General features: G+C 37.6%; 1 protein-coding gene across 2 annotated transcripts in view; it reads left to right on the forward strand.

Moving 5' to 3' along the window:
• Positions 1–651: 651 nt before the first annotated feature.
• Positions 652–20,864, forward strand: part of camsap1b (calmodulin regulated spectrin-associated protein 1b) — a 141,581-nt gene continuing 121,368 nt past the window's right edge. For both annotated transcript variants that reach the window (XM_059993687.1, XM_059993688.1), the window contains exon 1: positions 652–1,209. In XM_059993687.1, the coding sequence (XP_059849670.1) occupies positions 1,026–1,209 (184 nt within the window). In that variant the 5' untranslated portion in view covers positions 652–1,025. The remainder of the gene's footprint in view (positions 1,210–20,864) is intronic.

A 20,864-nucleotide genomic window follows, 5' to 3' on the forward strand; every position in this document is an offset into this window, starting at 1 on the left:
TTACACAAAAACATATTTGGTGCCAGTCATCACATCAAAACCAACAATTTCATAATCTTTTAACACAAAATCCAAATCCAAGTATTATTTAGTTACATTACTCCCATTCATCTTAAATCATGTATTTTATATTTGTTCATTAAATTATTTAAAATTTTTTTTAAACAAGTGTGGTGCATGTTTTTAAATTCTCACTACAACTGTTCCATGGATTCACCCCTCTGACTGAAATACAATGATTTTTTACATTTGTTCTTATCCTTTGTTTTTGAAATATACATGTTCCTCTCAAATCATGTTGACTTTCTCTCATTTAAACAATCTTTGGATACTTTGTGGTATATGACGAATTAACCAATTTACCATCTACAGTCTTTAGATAAATTTCAAGACGTTCTTTTATGGAAAAAAGAGTATCAATTATTGCAAGCATAAAGAGAGACTGGAAAGCTAAACGCCGAAGATGGGCCGATTCGAAAATCCCTCCACTGCACCCATTGGCAGAACGTTTCCTGAGTGAAGCGTGGCGTGCCCTCGAAACCCTCACGGGTCGCGCCTTGGGTGGGAGCGCGGACACGCCCTTGGCGTGACGCACGCGCAGTCGGGGCGCGTCCGCGTCCCGCACATGCGCGGTGGAGGGAGGGAGCGAGCGAGCGAGGTGGGTCGCGGCGGTGCCGCCTGTCAGCGCGAACGCCAGCTCGCCAGGGCGACCGGACAAGGGGTGGGTGCCGAGCGAGCACACAAAGGACGCCCACCGCCAGTGTCGACGGCACCGGCTGAGCCACCATGACTCGCGTTTTATGACACAGTCGACTGGGCTTCCGCGGGCTCAGCCTGCCATTTTATTTTGTTTTTAAAATAAACTCCCATTCATTGGAGTATCACATTGATAGGCCGCGTCCTTAGGAAGGCGGTCATTGAGGTGAATTAATGCGTCGATTCTGCTGAGCAACGGAGGGAGAAGAGAAAAATATACTGGATATTTACTTGGTATTTGGAAGATAATAATTCTTAGCTGTTTGGCGATGGTGGATGTGGATTTCGCTGGCTGCGGTGCATCTGGCGATGGTAGCAGTCGCAACAGCCGAAAGATGCTGGAGCTGCCCGACTCTGACTGTGCTGAGGTTGTACCGCTGGAGCTGTACGATTCCTCTCGGGCTAAGATAGCCGCTAATCTGGCCTGGATCTTTTCCAAAGCATACGGAATAGGTAACTCGAAATTTGCGGTTTTTTTTGCTGAATGCAAATATTTTTGGGGAGGGGTGCGCCCGAATAATTTCGTCCGATCCGAATTATGGTTGCAACCATTCATCACCCACGAATGATTTATTTATGTTGGGGGGGGGGGGAGAAGCAAGTTCGTGGGTTGCCAAGGTACAAATAATTAACATACTTGCTGATGTCTTTGTTTAAATTGGCCCCTACGATACTTAATCAAATTAATAAATTGTTATGTAATTTTGGACAAAAAATGAAGTGCACTGTAAATTGCTCTTTGCAAAGTAGTAGGAGATATGAATGGATCTGTTTTTTTCGGATTTATTGCTACAGTAACATTTAAGGATTAGTTTCGGAGCTAGTGGTTAGGTTTTTGACTGAAAAGAAACTTTTCATTTTTGAGTTCCTGAAGCATGTATTTTAACAAGAACGTAACGTCTATTTAGTAGTTCTGTTTCTGATTTCATCTTGAAAGAAAAATCTTTTACAATATGACTTTGAATTCGTAAGTAAGAAAATAAAACGGAAACCAAAACCACTCTCCGTGCGTTCTTTGATTTGGACGTGAGGAATGTATGAAAAATGTGAAATATTTAGATGCTGTGAGGCACTAGCCTGTAGGGAAAGTATAACTATTATGGTGACAACTGTTAAAAATATAAATAAAAATTATTTGCATGAGGGTTAAGATGCATTAGACAATGCATTCTCATTAGACAACATGCATCTTAACCCTTGCAAATATTTTTATTTTATTAAGTGGGGAAATGAGGGTAGAAGTCTCATGACTACGGATTTACAAGTTTTGCACTATAGTAAATTGAATAGGTTTTGAATAATAAAAACGGATATTTGACTGCCCTGCTTACATTCCACCTGTCGTTATCTAACTCAGTGCAGTACCCCGTGTAAAAGTCTAAGGCATATATACTGTGTAAAAGTATTGGGCAGTACGGTAGAATTTTATGTATTGTGTTGCACTGCTTCCAGAAATGAAAAAAAAACAAATTTCTGGATGTGTGTGATGATGAGTTTGATTTTGATATAGGTCTCTGTTGTGGACTCAGAGTGGCAAGAGGACAGGGAGAGGGGAATCATGGTTGGGGAAAAGGAGAAGGGAGAGGGAAATACCAGAGAAGCATTCTGTAGTGATCAATAAGCCAAATGTTTGGAATCAAATGACCTTGCCTGGGTGTGTCTGCACCTGTGCCAACCCCTGCCCCTGGCACTCCTTCTGTCACCTGTCCCACACTCTTCCCATGGTGCTCTGACATCATTTGCTCCCACCAGATTTACAACTTGCTCTCTGCTTTCAAATACAGCACTGTGTGAAAGTCATAGGCACCAAGCTACATAATAGGTTCCTAAGTACTGTATATCCATCTGTTATTTTTTTTTGCACTTATTCACCTTCCCAGTTTCCTTAAATGCATCAACGCAATTCTCAAAGCAATAGCTATTTTTATAATACATTTAACATTAAAAGACTTCCTAAAATTAGATATTGAGCCAAGTGCAGCATTAGTTGGACAGTAAGGTTGGTTTTAATGAGTATCTTCTGGGACAGGAAAGAGATACATCAGCATCGATCTTTGATATGAGGATAGGAGTTCCTGAGCCTTGGTCTAGGGCTGCTGAACATTAGTGGAATGATCAAAATTGGAAGTGACCTAGAGGCTAGAAATGGAAGTCACAGAGATCTGAGAGTTGCACTACTGGAATAAGTTTACAGAAGGTGAAGTATGGTCTTGGAGCAATTTGAAAACCCTGTATTTTAATACCAAGTTTTTACTTTAGTGTGAAGGGTGAATGTGTTTGATATGAATTAAGGAAAAACATTAACAGGTTTAAATCAAATAATTAGCAATTTTATGGTCTTTCTTCTCTTTAGGTTAACTTTTTTTATTTCTGTTGACTTATTGATGCCAATATTGATTTTGGGCTTTAAGCTACATCTACCCTATTGGAGTCCTTTAAATACAAAATATAAAGACATTGTCCCACTTCTAATGGAATTGGTTCAGAATTTTAGTCTGTGATAGTCTAGATACCTTGTTTCTGATATTATGTGCAAATATCTTTTTGCAGCTTCCCTAATGCGTCTAGTAGTCTTATACGAACAGTTTTTGATAGCATAGAGACCAAGCTATTAATTAGAGAGTCAATTGATCTAGGGGACCTGAATTTTAAGCCATTCACTTAACTGAATAAATGAAGGATCCTTGTAGTAACTTTGTCATTTGTTGTCATTTAGGGAAGGATATTTGCTGTCTTTGCCTTGACTGAACACTGTGTGATCACGTTGGTCTGCTGAGTTCCTCCAGCATTTTGTGTGTGTTACTGTGTGATTTCAGATCTGCAGCATTGGGGATGATTTTTTAAAAATGGTCTCAGTAAGCAGATAGTTGATGCAAAAATAATTACCTTAGGGTAATTACCACTGATGGCCACATCTCATGAAAGTTTTTTAAAGAAATTGCATGATGATTATGGGTATGATCTAATAATTTTTGTATTTCAAATTGAATTTAACCTCGACTTTTGACTTCTGTTTCTCTTTAAATTAGTTTCATTGCCTTCATTTCCTTGCAGTTTTATGGCCTTATTAATTGATGGTGATGCTTTACAATTCTGTATTTGTTCTGAGCTACCATTCACCCCATGAGGTCTGTGGCAGTTCATGGAACAATCTAATTCCCTCAGTAATTTTCACCATGATCTGGGGACAATCAGAGTGACTGGTTAACTTACCAACCGACACTTCCTTTGTGGGAGCACCAGGAGGAAGTACATCTGATCATGAGGAGAACGGTGTATTGGGGCCCAAGATGCTGCTTTTGCTCCCCTAGATTCTTCATGCTCCTTCCCAATGAGAATCTACCTCTATATTTTTGTCAAAATCTACTACTACAAATTGAAATCCTTTTTCCAGTTTAATAATATCTTGCATTTTATCATAGTGTTCCTTGGCCCAGTGTCTAGTAATGAAATTTAGCTCCATTGTTTTCCATATCTCTTTAATACTGCAGAGTTGTCTTTGAATTCATCCTTGTTTAACACTACATACAACTCTTGGCATTACGAATAATTTACTTTTAACCCAAAACTTTTGTAACAAGCTTGTTATCCATTCTGGTTTATATTCCTGATTCTACCTGCTATAACTGTAATCACGACCCTACTGTCAAGCTTATCGAAAGACCTCTTGAAACTTTTGGCATGCAAACATATCAAAGTAATGTAGAGGTATTCCACGGAACTGAATTTGTAGATGACATTATGAAAAATAAAATCATTGAAAAACTTTTGAGTTTGATAGGATCGAATTGGATGATATCCTTCAGGGATGAAATCTGACAGAGTTTGACTATGTGTTACCGTATTCTCATACTTTGACTCTGTACGCCTCTAGAGTAATCTTCTTGTAGTAATTATTATTAGGATGGTGTCATATACATCTGATGAAAATATCTACTACTATTAGGTCTCTGGATCACTAAAAATATGGAGTAATTTTACTCAGTGCAAGGTCCACTAATTTCTAATGCTTGCTATTTTGTTGCAACATTCTTTGGAGAATAGAATGACATTTTGGAGAATACTTGGTGCTGATTGCCTTTGAAAGATTTGTGAAACAGACTTGGTACATGTGACTTACTTAGATCTTAAGTTTAGCTCTAAAGCACTGTTTAGTTCTGGTCACTAAGATGTGCATCAAAAAGGGATTATTGTATAAATTAAACATGTTAGATTGTGCTTTTAAACTTTTTTTTATTGCAATCAGAAATTTTAAATATTAAAACTCAGTGTTTGGGTTATGAATCAGAGTTACCAATTATAATTTAAGATGAGTGGAAAATAGAATTTAAAAAAAACAAATGTCACTGATTATGCTTGTCTTTTACTCCTTAATAGTGACCTTGCATCATAACTGAGAAACCAGTGATTAATTATGCAACAATTAATACTGCAACTTCAAGATTAATTGTGTAGCGGACATGAAAGGTAGTAGCACTGGAGGGTTGCCCAGTTATGTGTAGGCATACCCTGCATTATGGAGGTTGAGGAGGGAGGGTGCGGTGGGGTTGTCTATCTTTAAAGTGGTCCACATCATGAATTTCTGTAATGCAAAGCTGCATTATCGGCACATGCATCAAGCACAGAATGTAGGAAGGTGAAATAAATGTACATGGCTGGAGAAATGATGCAGGAGGGAAATTTTCAGATATTTGAGACTTAGATGTGAGACTTAGATGGACCCTGTAACATTTAGATGGTTCACACCAGACCAGATCAGTATGATTGAGGAGGCACTTCTTAGGATGTTTGGGGATGAATTTGGTAGTGTGGGAGGTGGTGTTAGCTGAGGAATGAAAACCCAAGATGGAGTGAGCAGAGAGGGAAACTGAGCTGGAAGTGAAAGTTTGAAATGTAAAAAGAGTAAGTATTGTGAAAAAAAGCAAGTAGCGAATGGGTTCACAGTATGGAAAAATGTTTAAAGGTGCTATATCTGAATGCAAACTGCATTCACATTAAGGTGGACTAATGACACAGAAAAGAAGATGAAGCACAGTTAAGTAAAGTCATTAATATAGTAGTATAAAATATCTATTTCTGAGAAAAAAGTAACTATAACATGGCAAAAATTTGCATTAACTTTGAAAGTAATGTATTTGAAACTAGGAGTTTCAATCTAAATGAAATCTGTTATGTGGTCCATCTACATAGACATTATGGCCAAGAAAGCACATCAGGGCCTCTACTACTTCAAAGGGCAAGAAAAATTAGCATATCCCTTTTGATTCTCAGCTATTTTTATTGATGTACATAGAAACCATCCTGTCCATATGCATCACAGCTTGGTGTGATGCTACTTTGCCCAAGACTGCTGGAAATTACAGAGTTCTGGACACAGCTGAGTCCTTGAAGAAAACCATCTTCCCTTATTGACCCATCTCTACATCTCGCTGCCTCGGAAAAACATCTAATGTAGTCAAAGACCCCACCTACCCCAAAGAGACATTCTCTTTACCTCCATCCCAAAAAAATCAGGTAGAAGATTCAAAAGCTTGAAAACATACCACCAGGTTCAAACGCTCCCTAACTCCCAGCAACTGTGCTGATGTTATAAGACTATTGAACTGACCTCTTTTATGGTAAAGATGAACTCTTGACCTCACAACTTACCTTGTCATAGCCCTTGCACTTATTTCTCTGCATGCACTCTACTTTCTTTGTAACTATACCACTATATTCTGCCATCTGTTGCTTTTCCCTTGTACTACCTCAATGTGCTTGTTTTTTGAAACGATTTGTATGCAAAACAAAGTTTTTCGCTGAGTCTTGGTACATGTAACAATAATAAATAATTACCTACAACAAATGTACATTCAAGGTACAAAAGTACAACAGGAAAAATAGTTCTGTGTGGGTAACAGTGGATATTGTGATGTGGTTGTAAAGTGGCTTCAGGAGGATATAAACAAGCTGAATAGGGGAATGTGGATAAGAACATAAATCACATGGTTAAGTGTACCTTTAGTGCGATAATTAATCCAACTTTGTGCCTGAGTGCAGGCAGGTAACAGGGTCAATCCACTTTTTAATGACTGGGTCTCATTAATATTTGTGGTCCTCATTCATGTCCACAAGGCCATGAACGAAGTAGGTAAAAATGTGGATGACATATGCTGCTTGTAGCTCCAGTTTTATTTCAAAGGAACGCTTTTAATCTCTTGAGAGGTTCCTTGGAATGATTTTTCTCTTGTGTCTTGCCTCTCTTTGCCAATGTCTTAGAATGTCCCCAGAGGATTTGTCAAGCCCATCATCGGTAGAAACTTTACATTAGCGATGATGCCATTAATATATTTTCCCTCTTAAATATTTTCACACTATTGGAAGAAATGGATCACAGGCAATCTATATAATTTATGCAAAGTTCATACTGGCTATAAAAGGAACAGGTTGGTGTGTTTCCATTTTTGTTCTTTTGTAACTGGTAGGTTGCTACACTCCAAACATATTACAGGTTAAGCACCCTTTATCCAAAATGCTTGGGACTTGAAGTATTTCAGATTTAGGATTTGGGAATATATAATGATGGCTTGGGATTGCCATCATTTCCAACTATGAATTTTTGTGCTACCTGTAAACATTCTTTGTTTTACATCTGTTCATCACACATATGTACTGATATAATGTACAACAAATGTACATTTAAGGCACAAAAGTGCAACAGGAAAAATGGTTCGTGTGGCTAACAGTGGATATTGTGATGTGGCTGTAAAATGGCTTCAGGAGGATATAAACAAACTGAATAAGGGAACATGGATAAGAACATAAACCACACGGTTAAGTATACCTTTAGTGTTATAATTAATCCAACTTTGTGCCTGCATGCAGGCAGGTAACAGGGTCAATCCATTGAGGTTCTTCATGTTAGATTTTCATCAACAGTGATTCTGGCAAACTCATCAACGAATTTCTCTGCTGTTTCATGATCAACAGGCATGTTATCACCACAGATCTTTAAATTTTCACGCTTAACTTTCTGCAACCAGCCTTCTGATTATTCACAGTTCCCTTCAATTTTCAGTTTGTTGTGCTAGATCCTTGCTTGTTTCATGATCAGCATAATGTTAAGCGGCATATATTCACTCCAATGCTGACTAATACACTCTTTAAATACATGATCCAGGTCTTACTTTTTTCTTTATGCAGTATTTTTCTATTTTTCATGAATTTCTGTTTATTACAGCTCACTTCTCAGAACTGTGTGGTGTGCAGAGTCCTCTGCATCATGTGGGAACCTAGTATCTTGTGGAATTTTCCATTTGTGACATCATGTCAATGCTTAAAAAAACTGTATTTTGGAGTTTTTCAAATTTTGGAATTTCGGATAAGGGCTACTCAACCTGTATTAATACCAGTATAAATTTAAACACCAAATCATCATTAATCCAATGAAATATACTGTATGCAAGATTTCTGTTCCAGTTATACAACACAGCCTTTAATGACATAACATGAAATGGGTCAAAATTTTTATCATCTGTTCCTTGAAAAAGACAGCACGTTGATAGTATTGAGGATACTGCATATTTTAAGCATATTTATAAGATTATACCTTATTCTACTACTCTCTAGTGGTCAAGGTCTCAAACTGTTCAGTTTACTCCAAGACTAAGTCTCTTGTTTAATGAATGACAAATCTCCTTTGCACTCTTTTCCAGCCTAATGTCACATTTCCTACAGAGGGTGACCAAAAGTGAACGTAATATTCTGACATCTTATAAAGCGGTAACATAACATTCCAGTTTTATCCAGTACTTGGTGCCTTGACTGATGAAGACCATTGTGCTAAAAACTTAATTCTGCCGTATTTCTTTACGATCTGAGGCCTTCCTGCCCGTTATATTTCTGCCAGTTCTCAGAGCATTGTCATCAATCCTATTCTACCACTAGTTTTCCTGAAAGTATGCTTTCTATCATGCCAATCATTTCCCCTGAATCTCTTGACTTTCAACTAAGCTATGGGTAATATCCAGTAGCCGACCAAATAAAACATCATTTGGATATGGGAGGAAATCTAAGCAATTGGGCAATCCCACAGTCATAAGTAGAATGTGCAGTCTCTGCATAGACAGCACTGGATCCAACTAGGTCACTAGAACTCCAAGCCAACAGCACTGCCTAATGTGCACTTTGCCAGCTATATAATGTAAAAATTCAGAAACTATTTCTGTTGTGCCATGTAATATCCAGAATTATGCATAATCTATCAACGATTTTGTTTCAAGTTCCACTGGTATGCACTGAAGGATTGTACCAAAAGAGAAAGTGTATCAATCAGAAATTATGCACTCCAACTGATAGCCATCTCACTAAGTGGACCTGCATTACTAAGCTAATGCTTCTGCAAATATGTTGTTTTCTGTTCTATGCATCTGATTGAAGGTACATGTTCTCATCCTTCCCTTTTCAGCAAAGATAAACTCTAGAAAACCTGAGATAGTTCTGCCATTACATTACAATATTTTAACACTTTGAATTACAAAGGGATTGCATTCCAATAATGCTTTGATTATTTAGAATTCTATTATATTATAGATAATTATATAATGACTAAATATTTGTTACCAAAATATGGGGCAATGATTTGCAGTGGAAGAGAGGGAAGATAGCTGTAGAACCAATTCTTTAAAATTACTTTCCATAATATGGAATACTGTACTATGAGAATCTGACCTTTAAATGTGATAAATTCTGCCTCAGTTATTCAAGCAGAAAGTTAGTTCCAAACAAGTGGCATCTATTTGGGTGAAATCTTGGCTTCATTTTTTGTCTGCTTTCTTCATGCACTTTAAATCTACATGGGGTGATTGTTTATTTACTTATATGAAGCAGAGTTTATATCTGTATTTTCCAGGGAATTTCCTCCTGCATGTTAGCATAAAGATTTAAAACTATGCAATTTATATCACTGATTCATTCATATTTTTGTTACTTATACTGGCAATTGTACAGTATAAAGCTTATAAAACTCAATTATCATTAATATATTGGTCATCCCATCAGCCTCAATTTAGTCTAATCTTTTATCACTAATTTTTATTGCAAGACCAACAGATTGCATTAAGTACAGCCAATTGACGATTACATTTTGACTGTTTAACCCAGCCACCCCCCAGCCCTCATCGCCATCCCCCCTCCACCCTCTCTCTCCCTCCCCCATTCCTCTCCCCTCCACCAGCCAACTGAACAGCAGTGCATTCACAGACAGAGCATTCCTATTTTAACAGAAGATCTTTTAAGTTAGATATCAAATTTGTCCATGTTAAGATTGTGTTTGGTCGTGCATCATTTAATCTTGATAATTATAATTCCAGGTAAGAAATGTCCAAAAACTCCGAAGCCAGTGAGTACTTGAAATATCATGAGGAGGTTTCCAACACTAGACTACAATCTTCTTAGCCACAGTCAGGCCTGCCAACCAGATTTTGCATGTTTTTTTCCGTAAGGGAAAGGTGGGAGTCATCATTTAGAAGATGTACAGCGGGGTCCATTGGTAATTGTACCCCCATTCAATATGTAAGAGTATTGATAACCTTCCCCACAAACCAGAAATTGTTCCATAATGGAGATGATTTGCACCATATACTTTTAAATTTTAGGAATTTTTCTGCTGCTCTAAACACTTGTAGCATATAGGTTAAAATTGGACCGTAATACAGATCACATTTTTTGTTAGACATACCTATAAGGAGAAAGTCCTTCAACCTTATTGGTGCTATTAGCTCTTATTCTATACTTTTCTGTGATGAAACTTTATCCTCTTCTATCCAATAGCTGAGACATTTTAATACAAATTCCCAGTAATACAGTTCAAAATTTGGACATGCCAGTGTCCCATCCGACTTTTTGAATTGCAGAGCGGACCACTTTATATTGGGTCGTTTACCGTTCCAAACATAGCATCGTAGTAAGGAGTCCAGTTTTCGCCAATATCCTGCTGGAGGCGCAAGTGGGATCATTAAGCTGATAAAATTAATGCAGGGTAATATGTTCATTTTAATGACTGATATACGGGCTGGGACTGATGCTGGCAGGTGTCTCCACCTATTAATATTCTATTTTTTTCAAAATTTAAGAGTAATTTGTTTTAGCCACAAATGATAGGGAAGTATTAACTGTAAAACCCAAGTAGAGGACCTCATTTGTAACATTTAATCTGGGGAGGGAGAGACACCTTACTTTTATCTGCATTAATTTGCATCAGTGCTGATTTTGACAGATTACTTTTGTATCCTGAAAGAAATCCAAATTGCTTCAGTGTTTTTAAAACATAGGGGAAAGTTTGTTGAACATTTGCCATATAAACTAATGTATCGTCCACATAAAGTGATATCGAATATGATGTTGTACCTATTGCTATAGGGGAGATCTGAGGAGAGTTTCTAATTAAATGTGCAAGTGGTTCAATAGATATAGTAAGAATTAAAGGAGACAAAGGGTCCCCTTGTTGTGTGCCCCGTCCTATGTCAAATAACTGAGAAACCTCCTCCCACATATACCCGGCTGAAGGATTAGCATACAGTGTTTGAACCATATTGATAAATTTATCGCCAAACTTATTCTTTTAGAACTCTCCAAAGATATGGCCATTCAAGACGATGGAACGCTTTTTCAGCTTCTAGGAATAGCAGGCCTCAGGCAGGCAGGATTTTATTTGTTGCACTCAGTATGTGTTAGAGCTGGCGAATATTATTAGATGCGAGATGTCCCCTAATAAAGCCAGTTTGATCTGGGCTAATTATTTTTCCGTCTACTGACTAAGGCTTTGGAAAATATCTTGAGGTCGGCATTTATCAAGGAGCTTGGATGGGGATTGGCATACTCCAAGGGGTCCTTACTAGGCTCGGATATAACTGTAATCAGGGCTGTGTTTAGATCTCTGTGGAAAGCGCCATTTCCAGTAGCATAATTATTGTTTCTAACCATACTGGTCCAAGAATGTCCCAAAGTGCTAGGTAAAGTTCCACAAGTATGCCATCTATACCTGGTGTACGGCCCTCATATGTAGCTTTGACTGCTTTGAGTAGCTCATCCAGTGTAATCGGAGAGTCTAGAGTTTTGGTGTCCTCCAATGACAATGTAGGGAGATCTAATCCACTGAAAAAAATCAGTGAAGTCATTCTCAGAAGGAACTGAGCCACTTGTATACAGTTTTTTAAAGTAATTCTTGAATGTCTCGGTTATTTCCTCTGAAGATACTACTCCACGTTTAGCACATCTAATTCCTGGTATAGACCTTTTATCTTCATGTTGTTTGAGCATTAGTGCCAAAAGATGATTCGATCTACTGCCTTCTGCATAATACTTATGTTTGGTTATATGGGTCATATATTCTGCCCTGCTTCTTAATAAATCATTTAATTCTGCTTGTTTTATTTTGAGCTCATTTTCTTTTGATATGGTGTATCTCCTTTTGAGATCGGGTGATTATTGATATTCTGTTGAATAGAGATGGTTTTTTCTAATCTGCAAGCTTCAGGTTCCTCATTGTTTTATGCAACTCAATTGAATGGTGCCTTTATTCCGAAGAAAACAACCACATTTTATGTAGCATTTCTTCATAACTAAAATTCTCTAGTCTTAATAACATTTGTGTATGTCTCTGCTCTCTCTAGTTTGAAATGAAATTCCTGTAATAGGACAGATGAACAATAGCCTAACTATGGACATAACTTTGTGTGTTGAGAAGTGTATTTTTTATTTTGATTTACTTAATAGCTCTAACCTTTGAACTTTATCATTAAATTTGTAATTTAACTTTAAATGTGTAAATTAAGACAAGTAAAAATTAGTTTGTTGACTTATTAATAGCATAATCCCATTTTTAGCATCAATGTCTTTATTCAAAGCCTCTGCTAACAACTACTCGTGCATTGTTTTTGGAAAAAGCAATCAGCAGAGGGAAATGGGCATGTAAGAGATACATCTTATAAACTTAACATTCTAGAAACAGGATTAAATTGATTACACCCTCACATCTATTCTTCCATTCAATAAAATTAATTTTTTGTGATAGGCATCATTATAAGGACAGCTTGTATTGTCCATCCACGACTCACTTTGAGAAGATGATCATGAGGCCACCATCTTGAACAGCTTACCGCTGAATTGCTTCTGGTAAATTATTTGTACAATGCTATTGGGGAAGGAGTTCCAGGAGTTACAAAGTGACAGTAAAGGAATAGCAATATGTTTCCCAGCTGGTGTTATGTGCCTCTCGGAGGGAAATGTGCATATGGTAATGTTTTAAGCCTTTTTCCTTTTTTGGTAGATGTTCCAGGTTTGGCAGGTGTTGTTGGAGTATACTGGCCAATTAACTACGCTGCATGTTCTAAATGGCACATACTGCAACCACAAGGCAATATTTTAGGGTGGTGGATGAAGTGTAAATCACATGGGCTGCTTTGTCCTGCATAGTATTAAACTTTTTGAAAGTTGCTGAAGCTGTACTGATCCAGGTAAATGGAGAGTATTCCCTCAAACTCCTGATCTGTGGCTTGTACATGGTAGAAAATCTTTGGGGTGTCGGGAAATGAGCCACTTACTTTTGACCTACAGTATTTATGTAGGAGGTATAGTTCATCTTTTGGTCAGTGGTTACTCTCAGTTGGTTGAAGATGGGAAAGTGAATGTCATGCTGTTGAATTTTAAGGTGTTGTGCTAATCTACCAATGATGTCCAGGTCTCAAATATTAATTTAAGAAAAAGTAGCATGATTATTACTGAATGGCACACATTAGACTGTCCCTTATTGGAGATAAATACTGCTCAGCCCTCTTGTAACAGAAGTTTCTAAATAGTCTGAGTCTGAAAGTTGTCATCTAGTGTTTCAGCATGGACTGCTTCATCTACTGAGAATTTATTTGTTCATGAAAGTGACTTATGCAGTCATCAGTGAACATTCACTACTCTGTCCTTTGAGAGGAAGGTTATTTGTGGAGTTGCTAAAGACAGTTGCTTTCAGAGCATTGCTCTGAGAAGCATTTGTAGTGATATACTGGGGGAGGGATGACTGACCACTGACAGTGACATCTTGCTTTGTGCAAGATGTGACACCAAACATTGGGGCTTCATCTCCTGAATGACAATTGAATTGTGTACAACCAGGGCTTCTTGATGCTGCACTCCACCAAAATGCTGATAATGTTTCATTAATAACAATTTCTTGTCTCAGAATTATGTTTGGGTTCTATGTTTGGACTAAGGCTAGGATGAAGTCTGGAATTGAGTGGTACTGATGAATAATAAACTTGGCATTGGTGAACACTAATGTCTTTCTACCTTCCTCTCTTCAATGATTAAAACTACGTTGACTGGGTAGTAGTAAGCTGAATTGGATATATTCTGCTTTTTGTGAACAGCATATCTATAATGTTCTACATTGTCCAAGTAGATGCTAATGTTTAAATGTACTGAAACATTATGGCTAGATGTCTTTGTAGCTCTGGACACTGTTCTTCAGAATGATAGCTGTATGCTTTCTGGTCCATTAGGCTTTGTATCCAGCTGTCAATTGTTTCTTGATGTCACATGGAGTGAACTGAATTGACTACTGATTACTTTGTTGGATCCTCGGAGTTATCTAAGTCAGATCATCCACTTGCCATATCTGGCTTAAGATACTTACAAATGTTTCATCCTTGTCTTTGTACTCATTTATTGGTCTGCATGATTATAAATGATGGGAATATTCCTGGAACAACCATTTGTTGGCTGTTTAATTGACTACCATCATTCATGACGAGAGTTTTGATTTGACCCTTTGGTTATGATCATGTAGGTTTCCTCCTGGGTGCTCTGATTCCCTCCCACAGTCGAAAGATGTACTGATTAGTAGGTTAGTTGTCCTGTGATTAGTTTAGAGTTAAATTGGAGATTGCTGGGCAGTGCAGTTCTAAGGGCCGAAAAGGCCTATTTTGCACTGTATCTTTGAATAAACGAATAAATATTTTCAGGTCATAATTTATTATCAGAATCAATGACTTGCTATTTCAGCTTGGGTCATCAGAGTTCAATTCTAGTGTCCTCTGTACGTCCTTCCTGTGAAATGTGTAGGTTTTCTCTAGGTGTTTTGGTTTTCTCCCACAGTCCAAAGAAGTACAAGGAAAGTTAATTGGTCATTGTAAATTGTCCCCTGATTAGATTCAAGTTAAATCAGGGCTGTCAGGGGTTGCTGGAGCAGTGTGGCATGAAGGGCTGGGAAGGCCTATTCTGGGTATATCTCTAACTTAAAATAAAAGCAAAGATATATCAATAACTAAAAACAGGACTGATTGGTGACTGAACAAAAGGGTTAATAAAGTAGATGTTGTAACAGGTGTGGCACTAAATTAATATTACTGATAATTCTGTTCAACTTTTGGGATGTGCCATTAATACTTGCCATATATTAGTATATAGGGTTTTGCTGAGAGAATTTGGCCAATTAAATACAAATTAGAACATTGAAACAGATTGCATCATTCGATTTGAAAAACAGGATATTTTAAAAAATGACTAATATTGGGCTGAAAATCGCCTTTCAGACATGTGCAAAGCAATGTAGACAGTCCATTGTTCTATTAATGACCTCTGTTTAACTGTAGAGAACACATACACTCCACAAAACACCATTCCATGTAGGCACATTTAAAGGAATACAAATGGGACATGTATCCCATTGCAGCTTAATGCACTGCATAAAGCTAAAAACAGCAGTTTTGTAGAACTGTTATTTAGTTTGCTTTTATAATTGACATTCACAGAACTTGTAGTTGCAGTTTTTATACTGACAGTTATTTTCAGAGCATTTTTACTCTCTCAGTAAAATCCTAGGTACTAATAAATGACAAGTCTTCATGGCACATTCCAAAATCATGCATGGAAGAAAAACTGATGTATAATGTGCCATAACAGTATTTAATAATACAAGACTTGAAAGGTAAATTCCAGATTAAATTCTTAGAAAATATTGACTGTGTTATGGAAACAAATTAATCTGTAATAGTACTTAATTATATTCAAATGTTTGTGTTCACATATAAATGTCTTCCAAAATTAGTTCCCATCTCCTGGTGTTATCAGAACACTGGTAACATCTTTCCAAATTAATTTTAATGATACTTAGTCTATCTTTATTATCCCTTTCCTTCTGTCACCAACCTGTCCTGTTTTTAGTTATTGAATTATCTTTGCTTGAGTCACTGATGATGAATTACGACCCCTTGTTGATTTTTACAGCTGAAGCAATGTTTGGTTGCTTTAAATTCAATTATTATTATCAAGCCATTTAGTCTGTTCTGAAGAAACGGATCAATTTTTTAAAATTTTGCCTTGTGCCAAATTGTATCCTTTTGAAATTGTGTTGAACGAACAATACTGATTTAATTCTAACTATAACCTAGAGCTCTAACATAGTGGTCCCACCTAGTTTTGTTAAGACCACTAATTTTTAATGTTAACATTAAAAACCTTCTATTTTTATACACCAGTATATAAAATAAAAATGAAATTTGATACTCAGTATGCTGACCAACAGCTTCATCACAAGGACAAAACGTATTTTACGGAAGAAAGGCAGAGATTCAGGTTCATTTAAGGCAGGGGTCGGCAACCCTTACCACTGAAAGAGCCATATGGACCCGCTTCCCACAGAAAAGAAAACACTGGGAGCCAGAAAACCCGTTTGACATTTAAAATGAAATAACACTGCATACAACGTTTTTTTTTGCCTTTATGCTATTTATAAACAAACTATAATGTGTTGCATTTATGAAATCGATGGACTCCTGCAGAGCAAACTAAATTACATTTCTGCATGCAACAAAAACATTTTGAACTCCGAAAAAAAGACGTTGGGTTGAAGGTTACTACATCGTTAGCCTACCTTGGATCGAAAAATTAAAAGAAATCGCGCACTGGCGGGTGTCAGGCATTGGCAGTGGTGACGTATATTAATAGCGATAAAAACACGCAGCGCTAAAATAACGACACAGAGTGGTTAAACTGCAGTCAAAGATAACTTTATTTGAACTACACAGCCTTGCTTTTAAGCCTCTCTCAACCTGCCCCCCGTGGGTGTGGATGCTCCAAAAGACACGTACTCACAAACCCCGCTATCGCCCTTAGCCGGAACGCTGGCAAATTGTGAGCCGGTTCGGATGTGCCAGGAAATGGGTCGCCACAACGTTTTATTTAGATTGTACAAGATCACCATAATCTTCAAATTTAGAATTACATTTCAAAAACTAACAAACTAACATAAAATACATTTTAATTAAATACTCATTTATTTTCCAAAGCCACAGGGAGCCGCGGGTTGCCGTCCCCTGATTTAAGGTGATGCTTTAAATGCCTAGAGAACTTGACAGACTTGCTCATTTCTCTATTCTCCAGAAATCCTTAAGCTTTCTCATTACCTAGCTTACCATCATACAACATATTACTTGTATTCAATCGCATTCCACCTGTCAACTTTTTTCCTGTTTTACCATCTTGTTAGTTTACAGTACTCTTGTAATGTCACTCTAGTACTCAGAAGCACTTCCCCTCCTTTTCCAGCTTTTTTTTTGCCAATTTTCAATAGGTGCCACTGCTTCATACCTCACAGGCACACCAATGGTATGCACAATGAATAGGATCAGTCTCAGAAAGAATCTGATAGAACACTATATATTTTAAACGTTCCTGAGAAAATACCACTTCATTTCATCTGATATATATTTCAATCCAATTTACTATCTTTCTGGTTCTCTTTTCCCTTGGTCAACATTAAAAAAAAATGTCCATTGTGTAATTGACAAAAATTTATGCATGCACGAAATGTGAAATAAAAACAGAAAAACAAATAGGTACTCCTGGGTCGGCCAGTACCTGTGGAAAGAGAAACAGTTCATCATCATCATCTCCCACTTGAATTTATATATGTAATCAAACGAGAATGGTGCTAATACCCATGCTTCTTTACGGAGAAAGAAAAACTTAGTTAATAGTACAGGTGGTTAACCTTATAGCAGAGCTGGTCTCCCAATCTACTGGACATTTCCAGCGTTCTTTCTGTTTAGTTTTTTTCAGCAGCTCTTAGCTCTCCTCTTCCCCAACTTTTCTCATTTGGTCAGACAACTCCATAACCATTGGGTATCTTTCTTTTCTTTTTAAATCTTTTTATTAATTTTAAAACGAACATAAATGGAACATGAATACAAAGTGTTTGAGAGTACATAATTGATAGTTCAAGTAGACATTCAAATATATAATAATCAATATATATATAGCCTCCCAAACTCATAGTATTTGTGATCAAAAGAAAGAAAAACCCCAAAAAAAGAGAAGAAAAAAAAACACTAACCAACATGGGCCATTGGGGATCAACTGGTCAATTCTGGCATCACGTATTAAAAAATTCATCTTTATCTATCCACCCCTCCTCCCATCCTTTCTGAAGCTTAAAACTAATTTGTTTTATTCACTTTATAAATGTGCTGTCAATGTTCTTGCATTTGTACTGTGGTGTGTAAAATAAATAAAACCACAGAAAGCCTACAATTAAAGTGATGCAATGAATAATAGCAATTATTTCTTGTTTACTGTTTTAGTGCTGAATCAAAATTACTTGTGACTTGAAATACTACTTTGAAAATAACCTAAAGTAAAAGCATAGTCTTGTATGGTGTGTCCATTTCCATAAAAGATTCAGTTTACTATGCAATCACATTAGATACAAAACAGAATACAGGCAGTCCCCGGGTTACGTACGAGTTCTGTTCCTGAGTCCATCTTCAAGTTGGATTTGTACGTAAGTCGGAACAAGTACATCCGGTATTATTTAGTGTCAGTTAGTCAAACAATTGTCTTAGTATATAGTATATATTTTACCTTTCTATGCGTATAAAACACTTAAGAAATGCCTGTATTTCAATAATTAAACCACTGCGTTGCTTAGTTATAATTGTAGCTTTCATCTGGGCAGGGCCTTTCACATGCTCCATTATTCTCACTTTATCCATTATCCTTTAAAATTGTTCTGATCGTTGACCGACTGTAGCCTAACGCTTTTCCAGTGACCGATGACGTTTCACCTCTTACCAAACGCTTTATTATTTCCACTTTATTTTCAATCGTGGTCGTTTCCCGTCAATGGAACAGAAACACCGTGAGCTGCACCAGCTCCCGAGGTCGGCTGGGTCCTAAGGACCACCGCACTGATTTCCCCGGGTCCTAAAGTCTACCGCACTGAGACAGGTTAAATGGCACAAGTGGGGGCTCTGCTGAGTTTGCGCATTTGATCCTCCACAATGTTCCACGTGGGAATTTAAACTAGAGGTGGCAGTGTTTTTTTTAAACGAGGTCGAGTTGCGAGCTCGACATCAACCCAGCACGGTCCGTCACTGGATCGATCTCGGAAACCTCCATTCTCGAGCCCGGCGCCGATTTCACTGCCCCACCAGCTGACCGGAAAAGGGGGGCGGGGTCAGGGTGAATCTTGCTAAGAAAAATTTAAGCCATATACAAAGTTACACACTCAACACAGTGTCAACGGCAATGACTTAAAATGGTGGACAGCGTTGCAATCTGACTTAAAATGGCAGACGGTGTTCTCCTTCCTCTGTTCGTAAGTGTGAGTTATTCGTAACTCAGGGACGACCTGTATCTCAAAGTTTAGCCAAAGTAGGACTGTTATAAAATGTCATATTAAAATCATTTACTTTAATTTCCTATTTGTTTGCGTCCATTTGACATTCAAAATATTAAGTTGCAAATGTTTCTTTTTGAGAGAGGTTACACAAACCAGTCTATACATTTGAAATCCCACTTTAATTGCATGTATATGATGAAAATACATTTTGTAAATAAGTTTTTGTTGGCACATTGTGCTGTACTATCCTATCTGTGAACTTTTGTTAAAGCATACAGTAACTTCGTGAGGTTGCATTTAAATTTTTCAATATTATTAACATTTGCCAAGTTATGTAGTATAAGAAAGAGAAAATAAATCCAAATCTATTAGTAGTAGCGATGTGATCACTTGAGTCAAGTAAGATGTTCCCCTAAAGGGTTGGCTGTTGGTTGGTCCTCAGCTGACTGCAGAGGCCAATCTGGGATCCACATTCTGGTGCAGTGTGGACACAGTACATAGAACCTTAGAACATTACAGCACAGGAACAGGCCTTTTGGCCCTTGGCTGTGCTGAACCATTTTTCTGCCTAGTCCCACTGACCTGCACCCAGGCCATATCCTTCCAAACCCCTCTCATCCATAAACCTGTCCAAGTTTTTCTTAATGTCAAAAGTGAGCCCGCATTCACCACTTCATCTGGCAGCTCATTCCACACTCCCACCCCCCAATGTTCCCATTAAACTTTTCCCCCTTCACCCTTAACCCATGTCCTCTGGTTTTTTCTCCCCTAGCCTCAGTGGAAAAAGCCTGCTTGCATTCACTCTACCGATACCCATCATAGATTTATACAGCTCTATCAAATCACCCCTCATTCTCCTACGCTCCAGGGAATAATGTCCTAACCTGTTCAACCTTTCCCTGTAACTCAGTTTCTCAAGTCCTGGCAACATCCTTGTAAACCTTCTCTGTGCTCTTTCAACCTTTCTTTATATCCTTCCTGTAATTAGGTGACCAAAACTGCACACAATAATCCAAATTTAGTCTCACCATTATCTTATACAACCTCACCATTACATTCCAACTCTTATGCTCAATACTTTGATTTATAAAGTCAATGCACCAAAAGCTCTCTTTACGACCCTATCCACCTGTGATGCCACTTTTAGGAAATTATGTATGTGTACTCCCAGATCCCTCTGCTGTACTGCACTCCTCAGTGTCCTACCATTTACCTTGTATGTTCTACCTTGGTTTGACCTACCAAAGTGCAATACCTCACACTTGTCCGCATTAAACTCTATCTGCCATTTTTCAGCCCATTCATCCACTGGTCCAAATCCCTCTGCAAGCTTTGAAAACCTTCCTCACTGTTCACTACACCTCCAATCTTTGTATCATCAGCAAATTTGCTGATCCAATTTGCCATATTATCATCCAGATCATTGATATAGATGACAAATAACAATGGACCCAGCACT

Source organism: Hypanus sabinus, chromosome 18 (assembly GCF_030144855.1).
Source record: "Hypanus sabinus isolate sHypSab1 chromosome 18, sHypSab1.hap1, whole genome shotgun sequence".
NCBI classification, from domain to species: domain Eukaryota; kingdom Metazoa; phylum Chordata; class Chondrichthyes; order Myliobatiformes; family Dasyatidae; genus Hypanus; species Hypanus sabinus.